The 22,312-nt window shown below is 43.6% G+C and overlaps 1 protein-coding gene across 4 annotated transcripts in view; it reads right to left on the bottom strand.

The window, feature by feature from the left end:
- ELMOD1 (ELMO domain containing 1) overlaps positions 1 to 22,312 on the bottom strand; it is a 144,292-nt gene that overhangs the window by 88,392 nt on the left and 33,588 nt on the right. For all 4 annotated transcript variants that reach the window (XM_069759129.1, XM_069759131.1, XM_069759132.1 and 1 more), the window contains exon 2: positions 2,888 to 2,976. In XM_069759129.1, the coding sequence (XP_069615230.1) occupies positions 2,888 to 2,904 (17 nt within the window). In that variant the 5' untranslated portion in view covers positions 2,905 to 2,976. The remainder of the gene's footprint in view (positions 1 to 2,887; positions 2,977 to 22,312) is intronic.

Raw genomic sequence — 22,312 nt, 5'->3', positions numbered from 1 at the left:
TCGGTGCTTGAGAAGACCTGATGGTAAGTGTCCAGCTACCCTACAGCACCACTGTAGGCGAAAAGAAACAAACTGTCCCCCTTCTGCCAGGATTCCGAGCGGTCAGTTTCAATTTGTGCAAAATACCGGATTACGTACCGGTAATGCTCTTTTATAGAGCCCACGACAGCAACCACTAGAGAGAGGGGATCCGCCCCTAGGAACAGGAGGAAACCTACAGAGAGATAAAAGGGGCGGCCCCCCCTCGCTCCTCAGTTGTTTTACAGAGAATAGGAGGAACCGCCGCCAAGTTTTAGTTAACAGGTTCAGGTATATACATATATATACATATTTACAACCTTATATTATATCTTTCTAATATTTACACCTCACCAAACAAGCACCATGTGCAACTATATACAGAAAAGGGAGGGATGTGAACGGGTGCTGTCGTGGGCTCTATAAAAGAGCATTACCGGTACGTAATCCGGTATTTTCTATTCGCCACGACAGCACCCACTAGAGAGAATTGCAGAGACTATAGACTGGGTGGGTTTACTGAGTCAATGACCGATACACCAAAAGTTAGATCAGAAGCAGAAGATAGATCTAATCTATAATGTTTATAGAAGGTATTTGGTGAAGACCAAGTTGCAGCCTTACATATAAGGTCTATTGGCACATTCGCCCTTCCTGCCCAGGAAGTCGACAATGCTCTTGTAGAGTGCGCTCCGACATGCATTGGAGGATCTTTCCCTCCAGCTTTATACGCCAAGATTATGGCCTCTCTGATCCAGCGAGATAATGTGTTCTTTGTGACTCCGGCACCCTTGGTTTTACCCTGGAAAGACACAAAGAGAGCCCTACTCTTCCTCCAGTCCCTAGTTCTCTCTAAATAGGCTAGGACAGACCTTTTTACATCTAGGGTGTGAAGTCTTTCTTCTTCTGGAGTTGAGTGGTTCTCATAAAAGGTGGGTAACAAGATCTCCTGGGATCCATGAAAGGTAGAAGCCACCTTAGGGAGATAACAAGGATCTGTTTTTAAAAGTATCCTACCTGATGTTACCGTAAAAAAGGGAGGATCTATAGATAATGCATGGAGATCGCTCACTCTTCTGGCAGAGACTAATGCCACTAACAAAACCGTCTTCAAAGAAATATTCTTTAGTGAGGAGCGAGGGGGGGCCGCCCCTTTTATCTCTCTGTAGGTTTCCTGTTCCTAGGGGCGGATCCCCTCTCTCTAGTGGGTGCTGTCGTGGCGAATAGAAAAACCTGTTAGTTAATGTTCAATTTTCCTGCAGCGCCACTACAGGCAAAAGAAAGTATTACATAATGTCCGTTTAAAGAAAACATGTTGTGGGGTTTTTACGCTAAATATACCGTATATACTCGAGTATAAGCCGAGATTTTCAGCCCATTATTGGGGCTGAAAGTCCCCTCTCAGCTTATACTCGGGTTATACCCAGAGGTCGGCAGGGGAGGGGGTGCGGGGTTGTCTAATTATACTCACCTGCTCCTGGCGCGGTCCCTGCACGTCTTTTCCCCGGCTCCCCAGCTTCTTCCGGTACTGAGCGGTCACATGGTACCGCTCATTACAGTAATGAATATGCGGCTCCACCTCCCATAAGGGTGGAGCCGTATATTCATTACTGTAATGAGCGGTAACGGTGACCGCTCAGTAGAGGAAGAAGCAGCGCCGGGGAAGCAGGGACTGCACAGCGCCAGGACCAGGTGAGGATAATGGGGAGGGGAGCGCAGTGCTGCGCGATAGTCACCTGCTCCTCGTTCCAGCCGCCGCTCTGTCTCTTCAGCATCTTCTGCAGTGACGCTCAGGTTAGAGCACTGCCTCAACGTCAGTGCTAAAGATGGAGCGGCGTCGGAACGAAGTCAGGTGAATATTGAAAGTGCCGGGGGCCTGAGTGACGGAGAGGTGAGTATGTGATTTTTTTTTTTTTTATCGCAGCAACAGCAAATGGGGCAAGTGTCTGTATGGAGCATCTTATGGGGCCATAACGTTTGTGCAGAACTATATGGGGCAAGTGTCTTTATGGAGCATCTTATGGGGCCATAATCAACATTTGTGCAGCATTATATTGGGCAAATATGTCTATGGAGCATCTTATGGGGCCATTATTAACCTTTATGCAGGATTATATGGGGCATATTTTAATATGGAGCATCTTATGGGGCCATCATAAACTGTATGGAGCATTATATGGGGCCCTGATTCAATATGGATATTCAAAAACACTTATCCTACTGATGTCTCAATTAATTTTACTTTTATTGGTATCTATTTTTACTTTTGACATTTACCGGTAGCTGCTGCATTTCCCACCCTAGGCTTATACTCGAGTCATTAAGTTTTCCCAGTTTTTTGTGGCAAAATTAGGGGGGTCGGCTTATATTCAAGTATATACGGTAATTTTTTTTTTTTTTTTTACAAACAACACAGGCCTCCCAATCTTATACTAGATTCATACTTCCTGATCGTTACAGGAGACTTTTCAGCAGTCTCATTATCACTGCAGACAGGATTACAATGATGGAGAACATTAATAAGATACTTAGATTTAAACAATAGGTCGTTTTCTGGAGATGAGGACCCTCCTCTATTAATTATGAATTCCCATAAAGCGTATATTATAATGGGTTTTCTTAATTGGACAGCCTCTTTGAGTTTTTTTTTTTAATCTAGATCAATCCAGAAATTAAGCAAGAACATTTTATTTAACTCTTCAATGATAGAAGGAAGGAACATGGCGGAATGAATGAAATGTTACCGGCCTCAGTGATGGAACGTGCTCATAAACCCTCACAGTACGGCTCCCTCCATTCTCCGTAAGCAACAGGTACATCCTAAAAAACCTAGCAGCGGTAACATGAAACCACAGAGGCGATTACTCACTTCATGAAGTGCTTCATTGTGGACGCCTCAGCAATCCAAGCGCAGAATCCTCAGCAATGTTCCCGATAATAGACTGGTGCCGACAGAATCTGAAAAGAATCAGCAGGGAAGAGCGGTAAGACGACAGAAAATTCGCCAGCGATTCGCCAGCTAGTCTGTGAACTTCTATTACTGTCGGCCTTTGTCTTCATTTACATAGTCATTAATATTATAAATTCCCACTACACTTTTCCATTTCCCTGAAACCATTACGCTGCAATTTCAGGCCAAATATGTAGGGTAAAGGGAACAAATACAGCAGATCTGAGAATGTCAGAAAAAATAAGGTTCGGTGATGTTGTGAAGTGCTAGAAACAAGATAGAGTGGAAACCAAGTGGGTTATGTGGGTTCTGTTGAGGGCAGAGCAAAGTACTGCAGTGCGCAGGCGCCGGGAAAGGTCAGAGAGGCCCAGCAACTGCGCACTGCAGTACTTTGCTCTGCCCTCAACAGGACAGAGAAGTGCGCCGGAGCTGCAGCGTGAAGACAAGAAGAGGACGTCATCGTAAGAAGATGGGAACAGACCGCGACACCCATCAGACCGGACCGCCCAGGTGAGTATAATCTAACCTCTTTTTCTCATCTTTCAGGATACATCGGGGGCTTATCTACAGCATTACAGAATGCTGTAGATTAGCCCCTGATGCCTGTGGGCTTAGCTCAACTTCCATTTTGGGGGTGACAGGTGGCGGGTATAAGGAATCACAGTACTCTTTAAAAATTATTTCGAGATGGACAAAAAAAAAACATTAGCACAGAAAAAAATCTAGGGCGCATGAAAATACTGGTGCAGATTTTGAACAATAACTAATATCCGCCCTCAGGAGTTTACACCCACCTGGAGATGTACTATGGAAATAAGCTCATCACTGTCTTGCGCAGTTGTAGGTTCACATTACGCTCAGATTATCTGTAGGACATGATTTCAGCAGGGAAGTAATTGTTGTGACAAAGCAAGAAGCATTCAGGGACCTCGTTATTGTGCTACCATGAGAGTGGTGTCTGAGGGGGCGAGCAGGAGTCGTCTGTCTGAGCAGATAAAGCGCACGCCAGGATGGACCGCTCGTCTAACAGAACGAGATACAGGATCACCATCCTTGGCTGTCACTTGTCAGTACAGTCACAAAGTTCCTGGAGCAGGGCAGAAACGGGGAAATTATGCACATTTTCCATCAACAGCTCAAGGACCAAGTGGTTCTTACAGCGGCTACATGCTTCATATATACTCTAAATCGATATAGAGGTCCCAGAATATCAGGACTCAGGAGTGATTCTAGATTTTATGGAACTACAAGTCCCAACTGATTTCTAAACAAACATATGAGGAAACGTCATTTTTTAATAATTACGGTATTCTTGTGCATATACATAACTGATATAATACTGTACTGCCTCTATTTACAAGAACATAACTACTATAATACTGCTCCTATGTACAATAATAAAACTTCTATAATACTGCTCCTACAGTCATGGCCAAAAGTATTGACACCCCTGCAATTTTGTCAGATAATACTAATTTTCTTCCTGAAAATGATTGCAAACAAAAATTCTTTGTTATTATTATCTTCATTTAATTTGTCTTAAATGAAAAAAAAACACGAAAGTATTGTCCTAAAGCCAAATTGGATATAATTCCACTCCAAAAATAAAAAAGGGGGTGGACAAAAGTATTGGCACTGTCCGAAAAATCATGTGATGCTTCTTTAATTGGTGTAATTAACAGCATCTGTAACTTACCTGTGGCGCCTAACAGGTGTTGGCAATAACTAAATCACACTTGCAGCCAGTTGACATGGATTAAAGTTGACTCAACCTCTGTCCTGTGTCCTTGTGTGTACCACATTGAGCATGGAGAAAAGAAAGAAGACCAAAGAACTGTCTGAGGACTTGAGAAACCAAATTGTGAGGAAGCATGAGCAATCTCAAGGCTACAAGTCCATCTCCAAAGACCTGAATGTTCCTGTGTCTACCGTGCGCAGTGTCATCAAGAAGTTTAAAGCCCATGGCACTGTGGCTAACCTCCCTAGATGTGGACGGAAAAGAAAAATTGACAAGAGATTTCAACGCAAGATTGTGCGGATGTTGGATAAAGAACCTCGACTAACATCTAAACAAGTTCAAGCTGCCCTGCAGTCCGAGGGTACAACAGTGTCAACCCGTACTATCCGTCAGCGTCTGAATGAAAAGGGACTGTATGGTAGGAGACCCAGGAAGACCCCACTTCTTACCCCGAGACATAAAAAAGCCAGGCTGGAGTTTGCCAAAACTTACCTGAAAAATCCTAAAACGTTTTGGAAGAATGTTCTCTGGTCAGATGAGAAAAAAAAGTAGAGCTTTTTGGGCAAAGGCATCAACATAGAGTTTACAGGAGGAAAAAAGAGGCATTCAAAGAAAAGAACACGGTCCCTACAGTCAAACATGGCGGAGGTTCCCTGATGTTTTGGGGTTGCTTTGCTGCCTCTGGCACTGGACTGCTTGACCGTGTGCATGGCATTATGAAGTCTGAAGACTACCAACAAATTTTGCAGCATAATGTAGGGCCCAGTGTGAGAAAGCTGGGTCTCCCTCAGAGGTCATGGGTCTTCCAGCAGGACAATGACCCAAAACACACTTCAAAAAGCACTAGAAAATGGTTTGAGAGAAAGCACTGGAGACTTCTAAGGTGGCCAGCAATGTGTCCAGACCTGAATCCCATAGAACACCTGTGGAGAGATCTAAAAATGGCAGTTTGGAGAAGGCACCCTTCAAATATCAGGGACCTGGGGGGGGCGTGGCTATGTAGTTGGAGCGAGAAGACGTGCCTTGGATGAGCTCCCGTTATCCTGCCATCATCCTGCCGCTCAAATCCCCCATAGTGTGGACTGCTCACATTTTGTGCCCCTCACTGGGTCCTGGAAGGTGCCAGGTCACTGCGGGGAGCGCTGCGGAGTCCGGAGAGGAGCGGGAAACCAGTAAAACCCGCCGGAGCGGGAGACTCATGTGCTGACAGCGGCCATTTTGAGAGCGCACTCTGAGGAGATACAGAGCGGCGTCGGCCCTCATTATCTCCCGGGACTCCCTCCTAGGCTTCGGAGGGCTCTGAGAGACTGCGGAGTCGGCGCTTGAGCCCAGGTGCGCTGGAGCTGGGGAACTGTGGACGGCGGTACCGGCGGGGCAGCGGTCAACACAAGCGCGCGCTCTGGTGAGAGGGGACGTGGCGCTGTGCACCACACATACAGCGCTGTCTGGGAGGTGGATACACATTCTGCAGTACATCAGGGAGCGAACGGTGAGTGCCCTGGAAAATTGGGTCCCACGTTCCCTTATTTTAAGACACCTTCCCTGTTAGTGCACTTGATTTGGAGGGTCTGGCACCCCTCCCCCCTGCTGCTTCTGCCGCTGTTGTGGTCCTCCCCCCCTCCCCTGGTGCAGAGAACCTGTTGAACTCTGAGCGCTGCTGCGCCTGCAGTCATAATTACTTTATATATTCCTGTGGTCCCCCCATAACACCACATTAACTGCCTCTGCCGACTCTGCTAATATACTATACTGTGACTGTAACTGGGCACTGCTTCGGATTATAATCTCAACTACTCTGCTGCCTTTCATCCTTATTCAAATGCACCACCCCAAAGGATTGGGGGCGTCTGATAAATTGAAAAAATTCGCTAGAGAGGAACTATGGATAGTGGACGGACACTCAGAAATACCCCTGCGCAGGTCCAGCGTAAGGGTCCGCCTTCTATTAGTAATGAGGAAGGGGTACAGGAGGAATTAACCCTTAAACAAGCCTCTGAACAACTAATGCAGGCCATCTCCTTAACCAGATCCTCTCTTACCGAAAAAATAGAGGATGTACACACTGAGGTGGGTCGCCTGAGACTAGACATGCAGACCATGGGAGGACGTATTGTGGAGGTGGAAACGAGAGTGTCACAGATAGAAGATACTATTACACCCATGGAGGCTAAACTGACAAAAGTGGCGGGTTCCATTAATGCCTGGAAACAAAAAGCGGATGACCTGGAGAACAGGATGCGTCGGAACAACATTCGTATTATTGGGCTGCCGGAGCACTCGGAGGGTCAGCGGCCTGAAGAATTTCTGGAGAACTGGCTTAAAACCTCTTTGGAAGGCGAATTTTCCTCAACCTTCTCTGTGGAGAGGGCCCATAGGGTCCCCACGAGACCCCTCCCCCCTGGAGCTCCTCCGAGGCCGTTCCTGGCACGCATCCTCAATTGTAGAGATAGGGACGCCATTCTACGCCTAGCACGGCAAAAAAGTCATATCAAGTTCCACAATGCCACAATCTCGATCTTCCCAGACTTTTCCATGGAGCTTCAGAAACAACGAGCACGGTTCCCGGATATTAAGAAACGACTCAGAGATCGGAACGTTATATATTCCATGCTCTATCCTGCCCGCTTGCGAATTGTTCATGAGGGTTCCTCGATATTTTTCACCAATCCGGAGGACGCGGCTGAGTGGCTGCGGGTCCATGAAGGGTCCAGTATGAAGACATCCTAAAACTTTTGAGTGGATGACTATATAATGAAGCTCTCCATGTGGGTGCCTATCCTGCTAACAATACCGAACGCTTAATTTTTTGGCGAGGGTATCCCCGATTTCACTTGATAATAGGAGCATGGGAGTATGCTCCTACATTGTTTGGTTTTTTGGTTTGTTCTCTTTTCTATGTTTGTTTTATCTGTTTTGTAGACAGACTCGCCGTCAATGGATCTCTCAACCTCTACGTGCTACCTCTAAGTTTTGCCTGGACAATTATTGCTTATCATATAATGTTGTGTTAGTATGGGGTCGGAAATAATATACATGACCTGGAATGTGCGCGGTATCAAATCTCCCCGGAAAAAGATTAAGGTGTTCTCACAGATCAAGCGCTATCACCCACATATTGTAGCATTGGTTGAGACACATTTGACCAGAGACACAGCCCGGTGTGTACAAAAGCCGTGGGTGCAATGGTCCATACACGCATTTCATACCAGCTACTCAAGGGGGGTCTCACTGTTAGTTCATAAAGACGTTATATGGGAGGTGAGGGAGGCGAGGAGAGACTCTGAGGGTCGATTTGTATTTGTGAATGCGTTAATCAATTCTCGTGAATACGTCATCTTATGTGTCTACAATCCTCCTCCAGCTAATCTATCAATACTCCGAATGGCAATGAGCTTTGCCTTGGAGCTTTCCAGATGCAAACATCATCTGTATGGGGGACTTTAATCTAGTCATGGATACTCGCTTAGATAGGCTGAGATTAGATGATGACGTGGTGGGGGAGCCCTCCTCTCAAACTTTATCCCAATTAGCTTCATTTATGGAAGGTAGTGGTTGGGTGGATCTATGGAGAGTGCGCCATTCCAGGGGAGAGAGGCTATACCTGTCATTCATCTACCAGACGATCCCTTTCCCGCCTAGATTATATATTCGGATCAGCGGGGTTGGCAACATGGATAGATAGTGTTGAGCATGGTAATAGGGGAATATCTGACCACAGCACGGTTGTTCTTAAACTTAAATTTGGGCAATCAAATGGCGGTATAGTCTGGAAATTGAATCCATTTTGGCTCAAGTTGATAGATTCCAATGATAGAACTGTGGACCAACTACAGAGCTTCATTTTATCCCACCCGGAGCCCCAGAATACTAATATATTTTGGGATACCCTTAAGGCATATCTGAGGGGGTGTCTATCCTCTACAATATCTTATATTAAAAGGGTGACCTCACGGGAGGATGATGAGGTGGAACAAAGACTAAAGAACTCAGAGTCCGCATATATATCTGACCCAACCAGTGGTAATAGACTTGAGTGGCTAACTTCCCAGAGGCTATATGTTCAATATAAAGATACTAAATCTAAACGTAAACTATTTTTTACTCGCCAATCCTATTTCGAAATGGGAAACCAGGCCAGCAAATTTTTGGCTTTTTTGGTGCGCCAACATAATGTCTCCAACACTGTATTGCAGATTCGAACACCAGATGGGTCATTGGCGTCCTCGAATGAGGAGATTATTTGCTGCTTTCATGATTATTATAAATCATTATATACTTCTAAATGTGACTTCGATATTCCTAATAATTTAGATTATCTATCAGATATAACATTTCCTTTATTGACCCCGGCTCAGCAGGCCTTTATGGATGCAGAGTTTACTTTGGAGGAAGTTGAAAAGGCCTTGACGGATATGGCCTCTGGGAAGGCCCCGGGTCCAGATGGGTTTCCCATTGAACTATATAGAAAGTACAGAGATATACTGGCACCGCTTTTGTTGAGGGTGTTCCAGGGGGTGTGTGAGAGGGGTTTTATGACTGACACATTCTACGAGGCAAACATCATTTTACTTAAAACAGAGGGGAAGGACCCATTGGAGTGTGGATCATATAGACCCATCTCGCTGGTAAACGTGGATTATAAGGTTTTTACTAAAATTCTAGCCACAAGATTGAATTCGGTCATACTTGACCTTGTACATCCAGACCAAACGGGTTTTATGCCGGGTAAAAATACCTCTATTAACATCAGACGGGTCCAGTCAGTGGTACAGTACAGCTCATTGGTACCAGATAACACCTGGGCATTGGCGTCACTGGATGCAGCTAAGGCCTTTGACTCTCTTGAGTGGCCCTTCCTTCTAGCATGTTTGGAAAAATATGGCTTCGGAGATAATTTTTTGAAGTGGGTAGGCCTATTGTATATGAAACCTAGGGCTCGTATAGTTGTTAATGGCTCCACTTCTAAGTCTTTCTCACTATCTAGAGGGACCCGACAGGGGTGCCCTCTCTCCCCGGCCCTCTTCGCCCTTGCGATTGAGGCCTTGGCGATACGCATAAGATCCTCTATCGAGATTAAAGGTATAAATATCGCTGATCGGGTGGACACGGTTGGTCTATACGCTGACGATATGGTGATATTTATGGATGAGGTGGAGGTAACACTACCGCGGGTGATAGACACAATAGATATATTTAGTAGACACTCAGGCCTGTATATAAACTGGGATAAATCAGCGTTGATGCCCCTCTCTCATGCTCCATCGCCTGGCCTTGGGGCTCTCTCCTCCCTCCCTATTGTACCCAGCTTTAAATACTTGGGCATATATATCTCTCAGAGCAGTAGACTTGATCTACAACTTAATATATTCCCGCTGTCAGAACTAGTTAAACTTAAATTCACAGCTTGGAGTAAACTACCGTTATCTGTAGCCGGCCGCATTAATTTAGTCAAGATGATAGTGCTCCCCAAGCTTAGTTACTGTCTTCAACATAGTGCTGTGTTAATTCCTAAATCCTTTTTTACAAATTTGAACTCTCAGATTACATCTTTCATATGGGGGAAATCTAGGCCCAAACTTAAGCTATCCACGCTACAAAGACCAAAGTCGGGAGGCGGGGCGGCGCTACCAGATTTCTATTTATATTATTTGGCTGGTCAAGTTAAGGCTCTGAATAAGTGGATGCCCGATAGTCACCTTCCGAATTCAGAAAGCCATCTTCTCCATGTAGCTCAAACAAACTATCCGCTGGCTTTTCTAGAACTGGAGAAAATTAATATCCCTCGTATGCTTCCTTTACATCGCCTGGCGAGATCGGTTTGGAGGCAGATTAAAAAAATTGTAAGATTCACGGATATCGTGGCGGAGATGCCCCTGTGGAGAAATAGTTATTTCCCAACTCTGCTGAGCCACCCATCTACTGACTTTTGGCTCGGGCATGGTATCTCCTCAATAGGTGATTTGTATGATGGGGGGTCCTTCATGTCTTTTGAACAGTTGCAGATCAAGCATGGTATACAAAGATCCCAGTTCTTTCGATATTTACAGTTAAGGTCAGCCGTACAATCACATATGAGACAGTCAGGTACAGGTCGCGCTATATCCTCTTTACCCTTGATAGGAATTCTCAAGTCACAGGGACCCCAGGGTCTTATCTCCTCTCTATATACTTACATGCTATCTTCGGGAGACGCATCTACTGTTAACTCTGTTAAGGCCCCTTCACATTAAGCGACGCTGCAGCGATACCGACAACGATTCGGATCGCTGCAGCGTCGCTGTTTGGTCGCTGGAGAGCTGTCACACAGACCGCTCTCCAGCGACCAACGATGCCGGTAACCAGGGTAAACATCGGGTAACTAAGCGCAGGGCCGCGCTTAGTAACCCGATGTTTACCCTGGTTACCATGCTAAAAGTAAAAAAAAACAAACACTAGATACTTACCTACAGCTGTCTGTCCTCCAGCGCTGCGCTCTGCTTCTCTGCTCTCCTCCTGTACTGTCTGTGAGCCGGAAAGCAGAGCGGTGACGTCACCGCTCTGCTTTCCGGCTCACAGACAGTACAGGAGGAGAGCAGAGCACAGCGCTGGAGGACAGACAGCGGTAGGTAAGTATCTAGTGTTTGTTTTTTTTTACTTTTAGCATGGTAACCAGGGTAAACATCGGGTTACTAAGCGCGGCCCTGCGCTTAGTTACCCGATGTTTACCCTGGTTACCAGTGAAGACATCGCTGGATCGGTGTCACACACGCCGATCCAGCGATGTCTCCAGGGAGTCCAGCGACGAAATAAAGTTCTGGACTTTGTTCAGCGACCAACGATCTCCCAGCAGGGGCCTGATCGTTGGTCGCTGTCACACAGAACGATTTCATTAACGATATCGTTGCTACGTCACAAATAGCAACGATATCGTTAACAATATCGTTATGTGTGAAGGTACCTTTAGGGGGAAGTGGGAGGGACTTCTTTCTAATATGCAGGGGGAGGAATGGGAGGACATTCTTGAATCCCCAACCAAAGTATCCCCATCAGTTAATAACAGAATGACTCAACTATACATAATGCATCAATCGTATTTAACTCCGACACGGCTTTTTAGAATGGGTCGATTTCAAACATCAGAATGTATGCGTTGTCACTCCTTAGATGCAGACTTCATTCACATGATATGGTGCTGTCCTGTTTTTCAATACTGGAGGGAGGTGACTTCACTACTTACAACACTGTTGTCCATCCCGGTTCCCCTTGACCCACTAGTATGTATATTTGGAGTATGGGAGGAGGAGAATTGGGATCACTATACTGATATTTTTTTACGTGAGGCACTCTTTATGGCAAGAAAGGTATTGGCTTTGAGGTGGATGGGTAGTACAAACCCAACTAGGGGAGCTTGGATCGAACTGGTCAACTCTATCATTCCATATGAGCGCACACTGTATCAAAACAGAGGATGTCCAGGCAAATTCGAAAAAATCTGGGGCAGGTGGAATTCTTCCCACCTTACTCTATAGAATTGTTGTATAGTAGAGGTATTGAGAGAAGACTACTGTAGAATACGGCGACAAGTTAGTAGTTAGTAGTTAGCGTAGATATAGTATATTTGTAAAAATTCATGTGTTACCAATAATCCAACAGCTTTAATAATCACAGTACAATGTTGGTTATGGATGATAACTGTATTCTATTCTGAACTTAATAATATGCAATTTATATATGTTACAGTTTATGTATGACAATCTTGGATGCAAAATGTTTGTAACGTTACTGTTTTGTCGTTAATAAACGAATTTAAAAAAAAAAATATCAGGGACCTGGAGCAGTTTGCCAAAGAAGAATGGTCTAAAATTCCAGCAGAGCATTGTAAGAAACGCATTGATGGTTACCGGAAGCGGTTGGTCGCAGTTATTTTGGCTAAAGGTTGTGCAACCAAGTATTAGGCTGAGGGTGCCAATACTTTTGTCTGGCCCATTTTTGGAGTTGTGTGTAAAATGATCAATGTTTTGCTTTTTGCTTAATAATCTTTATTTTTTATTTTTATATAGCGCTAACATATTCCGCAGCGCTTTACATTTTGCACACATTATCATCACTGTCCCCGATGGGGCTCACAATCTAAATTCCCTATCAGTATGTCTTTGCTTCGTTCTCTTTTGTGTTTTTTCATTTAAGACAAATTAAATGAAGATAATAATACCAAAGAATTTGTGTTTGCAATCATTTTCAGAAAGAAACTGAGTATTATCTGACAGAATTGCAGGGGTGTCAATACTTTTGGCCATGACTGTATGTACAAGAATATAACTACTATAATACTGCCCCTATAAACAAGAATATAACTACTATAATACTGCCCCTATGTACAAGAATATAACTACTATAATACTGCCCCTATGTACAAGAATATAACTACTATAATACTGCCCCTATGTACAAGAATATAACTACTATAATACTGCCCCTATGTACAAGAATATAACTACTATAATACTGCCCCTATGTACAAGAATATAACTACTATAATACTGCCCCTATGTACAAGAATATAACTACTATAATACTGCCCCTATGTACAAGAATATAACTAATATAATACTGCCCCTATGTACAAGAATATAACTACTATAATACTGCTCCTATGTACAAGAATATAACTACTATAATACTGCCCCTATGTACAAGAATATAACTACTATAATACTGCCCCTATGTACAAGAATATAACTACTATAATACTGCCCCTATGTACAAGAATATAACTACTATAATACTGCTCCTATGTACAAGAATATAACTACTATAATACTGCTCCTATGTACAAGAATATAACTACTATAATACTGCCCCTATGTACAAGAATATAACTACTATAATACTGCCCCTATGTACAAGAATATAACTACTATAATACTGCCCCTATGTACAAGAATATAACTACTATAATACTGCTCCTATGTACAAGAATATAACTACTATAATACTGCCCCTATGTACAAGAATATAACTACTATAATACTGCTCCTATGTACAAGAATATAACTACTATAATACTGCTCCTATGTACAAGAATATAACTACTATAATACTGCCCCTATGTACAAGAATATAACTACTATAATACTGCCCCAATGTACAAGAATATAACAATAATACTGCCCTCATGTAACTACTTTAATAGTGCTCCTCTGTTCTTGATATCAGTGGAGGCCCCAGCATTCAGGCAGTTATCTCCCATGCTAAAAATAAGGAATAACTAAAAAATGTGAGACTGCCTGTCACAGGGTCCTTCTCCGATACCACACAATCAACAGAGCAAGAGAATAGTGAACAATTCCAAAAGCTTTATTTAGGTAAAAACATGAAAGGTCCATATACGATCCACCACACAAAGGATAAGATAGTCCAGAAGCCAAATACAGTTGAGTAACCGGATAAATGTCCAAGAAGATGAGAGTCCAATAATCCAGCAGACAGAGGATAAAAAATGGTCCATATACTTCCCCTTCTCTCTGAGGTGCTGTGCTCACATCATCATTCCACACAAGACTGATCTGTGTCTCACCTCCCTGATTTTTACAAGTCTCCCTCCTCATTCACAGGTTAGGGGGGTGGGTCAACATGTCATTAGCATATTAGCAAACTACATTATTCACTGACCCTGTGGAGAGATAACAGTACAGGACTGCAGGGGCTGATATCAGATGGCAAATAACTCGTCCTACAAGAGAACACCATGATAATCTGTAAAATATAAATATACACAAAATGACACCCACATAACATATCGCACCATCACACTGCCCCTTTAACATTAAGTGTTAGCCGATGGAGTGGGTGTGACTTCCTGTCTACACATCAGCGTACGGGATCATTTGTCAGATTGGAGATCACACGCCCAACTTCCCATAGTGAAGGGGCGGATGAATAGCTGTAACGGAGGTTGGATGAAATAAAATAGAATACTGATCGTGAATATGCTTTATACAAGCAAAAACTATGCTGAAGGGTTTTTTTTAGTTATACATTATCAAGTTTTAGGGAACATTCACATGGGATGAATTTCCTGTGGTTTTTCCGTCCAGATCTCTCTTTTTGTCAGAAGTTCTAAAGTAAAATATTTGAAAATGGGATATATAATTTTAGACAATTACGGTATATTTTTTTTATTTTTCTGCCCTTTTGATACTTAATATCGTTGTATAACAGAACTTTTATCTTTTTTTATGCTATTATTTTTTCCACTGCTCCTCTAATGATTCCATTTAGTTTTGCTTTTGTTTTTTAAATCCGTGGTACAGCTCCAGAGATATGGACGTGTTTATTTAGTACTGATTTATTCTGCCTTTACCAAAATGGACATGAATCTCAAGGTAATAATTCAGAGCAATCTCAAGCCACGCCCATGAGGATCCTACAAGTCACGCCCATGAGGATCCTACAAGCCACACCCATGAGGATCCTACAAGCCACACCCATGAGGATCCTACAAGCCACGCCCATGAGGATCCTACAAGCCACACCCATGAGGATCCTACAAGCCACGCCCATGAGGATCCTACAAGCCACACCCATGAGGATCCTACAAGCCACAACTCCTCAGTAAAACCTTAATCGGCATTAAATAAAAAAACATCCACATCTGTGAGACTATGATGGATTTTAATGAAACAAAAATGGTATACTCAGGGGAGCAGCAAGAATAAAATAAGAGCAAAATTAGCCACTTTTGACCTGAAAACAGGGCTAAAAAAAATTAAAGTAAAAAAAATTGTTATCCTTTCTTCTGTAATTTGAAGCTATTGTTTAGCTATACAAATTTATTCTACAACCTCTTTGTACAATGATACTTGTGTTCTGATATTATATAGCCAATAATGTACATTTGCAAAGATCTAGATTTTTTTTTTAACACCTTTTCTGTCTTTTAAGTGGTACGTGGGATCTGTGAATGAACTGGAGTGCAGCAGAGGAGGCTGGGAAGATGCAATCTGTATTATCCCAGCATTCCTCTGTATGCAGAGCACAAATAATAGTGAATGGAGGTCTGCTGTACGTCCGATCACTATTAGCAATCATCAGCATGGAGAGAAATGCTGAGATGACGCCGATCCTGTCCTCCCAGCACGTCCTCTCCTTCGCCATGCAGTGTGATCTGCAGTGAACCACATACATTTAGGCCGGCTTCACACTTGCGAGTTTTACGGACGTAAGTGCGCAGAAACTACGTCCGTAAAACTCGCAAAAAATACGGCACAATTATTCTCTATGCCCCTGCTCCTATCTGCCGTATTTTACTGATCAGTATTATACGGCTTTCTACGGCCGTACAAAATCGCAGCATGCTGCGTTTGTCACCGTACTGCGCAAGAAATACGCCAATGAAAGTCTATGGAAGCGTGAAAAATACAGATTACACACAGACAAGCAGTGTGACTTGCGAGAAATACGCAGCGCTGTTAGAGAGAAAAGCCGGTAATTCAGTGCGGTGTACATTAAAATCACACTGACAGCTTACAGTCCAATAGGTAGAATAAGTGTGTACACATAGAATAGGTATGTATATATATATATATATACACATATATGTCAGTGAGACACATATATGTATATATATTAATATTTTTTCCAGCGCTATACAGCTTGAAAGCCGGCTAATTCAATTACCGGCTTTTTCCTTCTCCTTCCTAAAACCCGACATGATTTGAGACATGGTTTACATACAGTAAACCATGTCTTTTCTCCTTTTTTTTGCAGATTCCACACTACTAATGTCAGTAGTGTGTATCTGCAAAATTTGGCCGTTCTAGCTCTTAAAATAAAGGGTTAAATGGCGGAAAAAAATTGGCGTGGGCTCCCGCGCAATTTTCTCCGCCAGAGTAGTAAAGCCAGTGACTGAGGGCAGATATTAATAGCCTGGAGAGGGTCCACGGTTATTGGCCCCCCCCTGGCTAAAAATATCTGCCCCCAGCCACCCCAGAAAAGGCACATCTGGAAGATGCGCCTATTCTGGCACTTGGCCACTCTCTTCCCATTCCCGTGTAGCGGTGGGATATGGGGTAATGAAGGGTTAATGCCACCTTGCTATTGTAAGGTGACATTAAGCCTAATTAATAATGGAGAGGCGTCAATTATGACACCTATCCATTATTAATCCAATTGTAGTAAAGGGTTAAATAAAACACAAACACATTATTTAAAATTATTTTAATGAAATAAAAACAATGGTTGTTGGAGTATTTTATTCTACGCCCAATCCAGTCACTGAAGACCCTCGTTCTGTAAGTAAAAAAACATAATAAACCAACAATATACTTACCCTCCGCAGATCTGTAACGTCCAACGATGTAAATCCTTCTGAAGGGGTTAAAACATTTTGCAGCAAGGAGTTCCGCTAATGCAGGCTGCTCCTTGCTGCAAAACCCCGGAGGAATGAGGCTAAATATAGATCAATGATCTATATTTAGCTTCATTTGCGGTGAGGCGCCCTCTGCTGGATGTTCATAGATCGTGGGAACTTTCCTAGAAAGCCTGGGAGCTTTCTAGGTAAGTTCCCACGATCTATGAACATCCAGCAGAGGGCGCCTCACCGCAAATGAAGCTAAATATAGATCATTGATCTATATTTAGCCTCATTCCCCGGGGTTTTGCAGCAAGGAGCAGTCTGCATTAGCGGAACTCCTTGCTGCAAAATGTTTTAACCCCTTCAGAAGGATTTACATCGTTGGACGTTACAGATCTGCGGAGGGTAAGTATATTGTTGGTTTATTATGTTTTTTCTTTCACAGAACGAGGGTCTTCAGTGACTGGATTGGGCGTAGAATAAAATACTCCAACAACCATTGTTTTTATTTCATAAAAATAATTTTAAAAAATGTGTTTGTGTTTTATTTAACCCTTTACTCCAATTGGATTAATAATGGATAGGTGTCATAATTGACGCCTCTCCATTATTAATTAGGCTTAATGTCACCTTACAATAGCAAGGTGGCATTAACCCTTCATTACCCCATATCCCACCGCTACACGGGAATGGGAAGAGAGTGGCCAAGTGCCAGAATAGGCGCATCTTACAGATGTGCCTTTTCTGGGGTGGCTGGGGGCAGATATTTTTAGCCAGGGGGGGGCCAATAACCGTGGACCCTCTCCAGGCCATTAATATCTGCCCTCAGTCACTGGCTTTACTACTCTGGCGGAGAAAATTGCGCGGGAGCCCACGCCAATTTTTTTCCGCCATTTAACCCTTTATTTTAAGAGCTAGAACGGCCAAATTTTGCAGATACACACTACTGACATTAGTAGTGTGGAATCTGCAAAAAAAAAGGAGAAAAGACATGGTTTACTGTATGTAAACCATGTCTCAAATCATGTCGGGTTTTAGGAAGGAGAAGGAAAAAGCCGGTAATTGAATTAGCCGGCTTTCAAGCTGTATAGCGCTGGAAAAAATATTAATATATATACATATATGTGTCTACTGACTATATATATATATATATATATATATATATATATATATATATATATATATATATATATATATATATATATATATATATATATATATATATATATATATAGAGTATATATTTATTTATTTTTTCTTTTTGGGACACGTGGATCACTTCTATAGCGGTATGTTGGTTTTGCAAGCCTGCGAGAAAACCACGCAGTACGGATGCCATACGGATTACATACGGAGGATGCCATGCGCAAAATACGCTGACACACCCTGCCTACGGAGGAGCTACGGACCACTATTTTCGGGACTTTTCAGCGTATTACGGCCGTAATATATGGACCGTATTTTCATACGCTGAGTGTGAAGCCGGCCTTATATTGTGACCGCACAAGGCAATGGCAGCCAAAATGTAGATGTGCATATTGTGGAGTTAAAGGCGTACTCTGTGCAATACCGCAGCTTTCTGCTATACTAGTGCAGGGTATAGGGGCGGTGTAATGCAGAAGGTAACAGTAAAAAACTAGTAATGCATTGTACCATCAGACCTGCATTACGTAGAACACAGTGCGGCTAAGTTCACATGTTGCTTATTTTGCGGCGCTTTTTTTCAGCGGTCAAAACATACTCCCATGGCAGTAGCGAAGAAAAAAAAAGTTGATGACAAAAACAGGTTTTGTTGCATTTTTGGGGTGTAACTTCTTTACAGTACATGTTTAATAAGGTTAGTTTCATTCACCAAAAAAGCAGCAAAAACGCTGAAAGAATTGACAAGCTTAAGTTTAAAAAAAAAAAAAAAAGGAAAAAAAAGTGTGTGCATTAGATTTATGACATCTCATCGCTTTTGCTGGTACTGTTAGGGTATGTGCACACATTGCTGATTTTGCTGCGGATCTGCAGCGGTTTCCCATGAGTTTACAGTACCATGTTAACCTATGGGAAACGAAATCCGCTGTGCACATGCTGCGGAAAAAAACGCACAGAAACGCAGCGGTTTATATTCCACAGCATGTCAATTCTTTCTGCGGATTCCGCTGCGGTTTTACACCTGCTCCAATAGAAAACTGCAGATGTAAAACCGCAGCGGAATCCGCAGTAGAAAGCGCAATAAATCCGCAGTAAAAACCGCAGCGGTTTTGCACTGCGGTTTTCCAAAATCCGCTGCGGAAAAATCTGCAGTCCTCCAGGATACGTGTGCACATACCCTAAAAAGCAGCTCTTAATAAGCATGAAAAAAAATTAACAAAAACAAGACATGTGAACATACTGTAACAGTTTTTGCTATCATTGATTCTTTAAATTGAACCTGTCGTCAGGATTTTGCTCAGTAAACGATAGACATCATCAGGTTGGCGCCATTATACTGATTACAATGATACCTGGGTGATGAAATCCGTCTTGTGGTTGTTGTTTAATCTGTATTTGTAGTTTTTTTGACCACTTCACCGCCTGGCCACTACATTTCCTTTCCACTCACATCCCCACTATCATCATGGGGGACTTCAACGTCACCATTGACACTTCCCACTCGGCTGTCTCTAAGCTTAGATCTCTCACGTCCTCATTCGGCCTTGCTCAATGTTCTTCTGCAGCCACTCACAAAGACGGCCACACACTGGACTTCATCTTCACCCCGATCTGTTCATTATCTAACCTCTCTAACTCACATCTCCCTCTGTCTGACCACAACCTGCTCACATTCTCTTCTCCCTCCTCTCCTGGTGCACAATCCTCACTCTAAAGACTTTCATACCCTTGGAGAAATCTCAAACATCTTGATTTCCACTCACCTTCTGAATCCTGATCACATCTCACCCCCTGTGCACTCGACCCGATACCATCCCAACTCCTCCCAAACCCCACCACAGTCTTCATTCCAACGCTAACCCATCTCTTCAACCTATCACTAACAACTGGTGTTTTCCTCTCATGCTTCAAACATGTCTTGATCACAACCATCCTCAAAAAGCCCTCCCTTGACCCATTCCCTGTGTCTAGATATCGCCACATATTATTATTTATTTTTTTATTATTATTATAGCGCCCTTTATTCCATGGAGCTTTACACGCGAAAGGGGATATACAAAAAACATGTGAAATAATCTTGAACAAAACGAGTCACCGACTGGTACCCTGCCTGTGAGGGCTCACAATCAACAAGGGATGGGTGAGGATACAGAAGGTGAGGGTAGAGCCGATTGTGAAGCTGTATGGTGGTTCGGGGGTTACTGTAAGTTGTAGGCCACTCGGAAGAGGTAGGTCTTCAAGTTCCTTTTGTAGGTTTCCACAGTAGGCGACAGTCTGATATGTTGGGAGTTCCAGAATGAGGGGGGGAGGGGTGCATATCACTTCTCCCTATTCCTTAAAACTACTGGAACAACATGTCCATTTTAAATCATCAGCCCACCTCTCCTCCTGCTCCCTCTGAGACAGCTTACATTCTGGCTTCCGATCACATCATTCCACCGAAACTGCCCTGTCTAAAGTCTCCAATGACCTACTAACTGCCAAATCTAAGCGACAGTACTCTGTCCACCTCCACCTGGACCTGTCATCTGCTTCTGACACAGTCCACCATTCCCTCTTAATACAGATTCTCTCATCTTTAGGAATCATGGACTTGGCCCTATCTTGGATCTCTTCATACCTAACAGACAGGACATTCAGCGACTCCCACTCACACACCACCTCCTCATCTCGCCCCTTATCTATTGCTGTTCCCCCAAGTTCTAGGACCCTTGCTCTTCTCCATCTACACCTTCGGCCCGGGACAGCTCATACAGTTCCACGGCTTTCAGTATCATCTTTATGCTAATAATCCACAGATCTATATCTCTGGACCCGATATCACTTGCTTACTAACTAGAAATCCACAATGTCTGTCCGCTATTTCATTCTTTTTCTCTGCTACATTTCTAAAATTTAACATGGATAAAACAGAATTCATCATTTTTCCCCCATCTCCCCCAACCTCCCCAACAGACCTATCCATCAAAGTCAATTGCTGCTCACTATCCCCAGTCTCGCGAGCTTGCTGCCTCAGGGGTAACCCTGGACTCTAATCTCTCCTTCAAACCACATATCCAAGCCCTTTCCATTTCCTGCCAACTCCAACTTGGATCTGTACATTCCTTAATCAAGAATCTGCCAAAACACTAGTGCATGCCCTCATCATCTCTCGCCTTGACTACCGCAACCACCTGCTCTGTGGCCTCCTTTCTAAAGGTACCGTTACACTAAACGACTTGCCAACGATCACGACCAGCGATACGACCTGGCCGTGATCATTGGTAAGTCGTTGTGTGGTCGCTGGGGAGCTGTCACACAGACAGCTCTCTCCAGCGACCAACGATCAGGGGAACGACTTCGGCATCGTTGAAACTGTCTTCAACGATGCCGAAGTCCCCCTGCAGCACCCGGGTAACCAGGGTAAACATTGGGTTACTAAGTGCAGGGCCGCGCTTAGTAACCCGATAATTACCCTGGTTACCATTGTAAAAGTAAAAAAACAAAACACTACATACTCACATTCTGATGTCGGTCACGTCCCCCGCCGGCGTCCACAGGGTTAAAACTGCTTTCGGCAGGAGCGCTGCTAATGCACGCGCTGCTGCCGAGAGTTTCCCTGCACTGACTGTCAGCGCCGGCCGTAAAGCAGAGCACAGCGGTGACGTCACCACTGTGCTCTGCTTTACGGCCGGCGCTGACACAGTGGACGCAGGGGGACGTGACAGACATCAGAATGTGAGTATGTAGTGTTTTTTTTTTCAACTTTTACAATGGTAACCAGGGTAAATATCGGGTTACTAAGCGCGGTCCTGCGCTTAGTAACACGATATTTACCCTGGTTACAAGTGAACACATCGCTGGATCGGCATCACACACGCCGATCCAGCGATGACAGCGGGTGATCAGCGACCAAAAAATGGCCCTGATCATTCCCCAACGACCAACGTTCTCCCAGCAGGGGCCTGATCGTTGGTCGCTGTCACACATAACGAGATCGTTGCTACGTCACCAAAAGCGTGACGTTGCAACGATATCGTTAACGATATCGTTAACGATATCGTTATGTGTGACGGTACCTTAACACTCTTGCACCCCTCCAATCTGTCCTAAACTCTGCTGCCCCATTAATCCACCTGTTCCCCAGCTATCC

This window comes from Ranitomeya imitator, chromosome 3, assembly GCF_032444005.1.
Source record: "Ranitomeya imitator isolate aRanImi1 chromosome 3, aRanImi1.pri, whole genome shotgun sequence".
NCBI lineage: Eukaryota > Metazoa > Chordata > Amphibia > Anura > Dendrobatidae > Ranitomeya > Ranitomeya imitator.
This window is presented reverse-complemented; position numbering and strand designations above follow the sequence as displayed.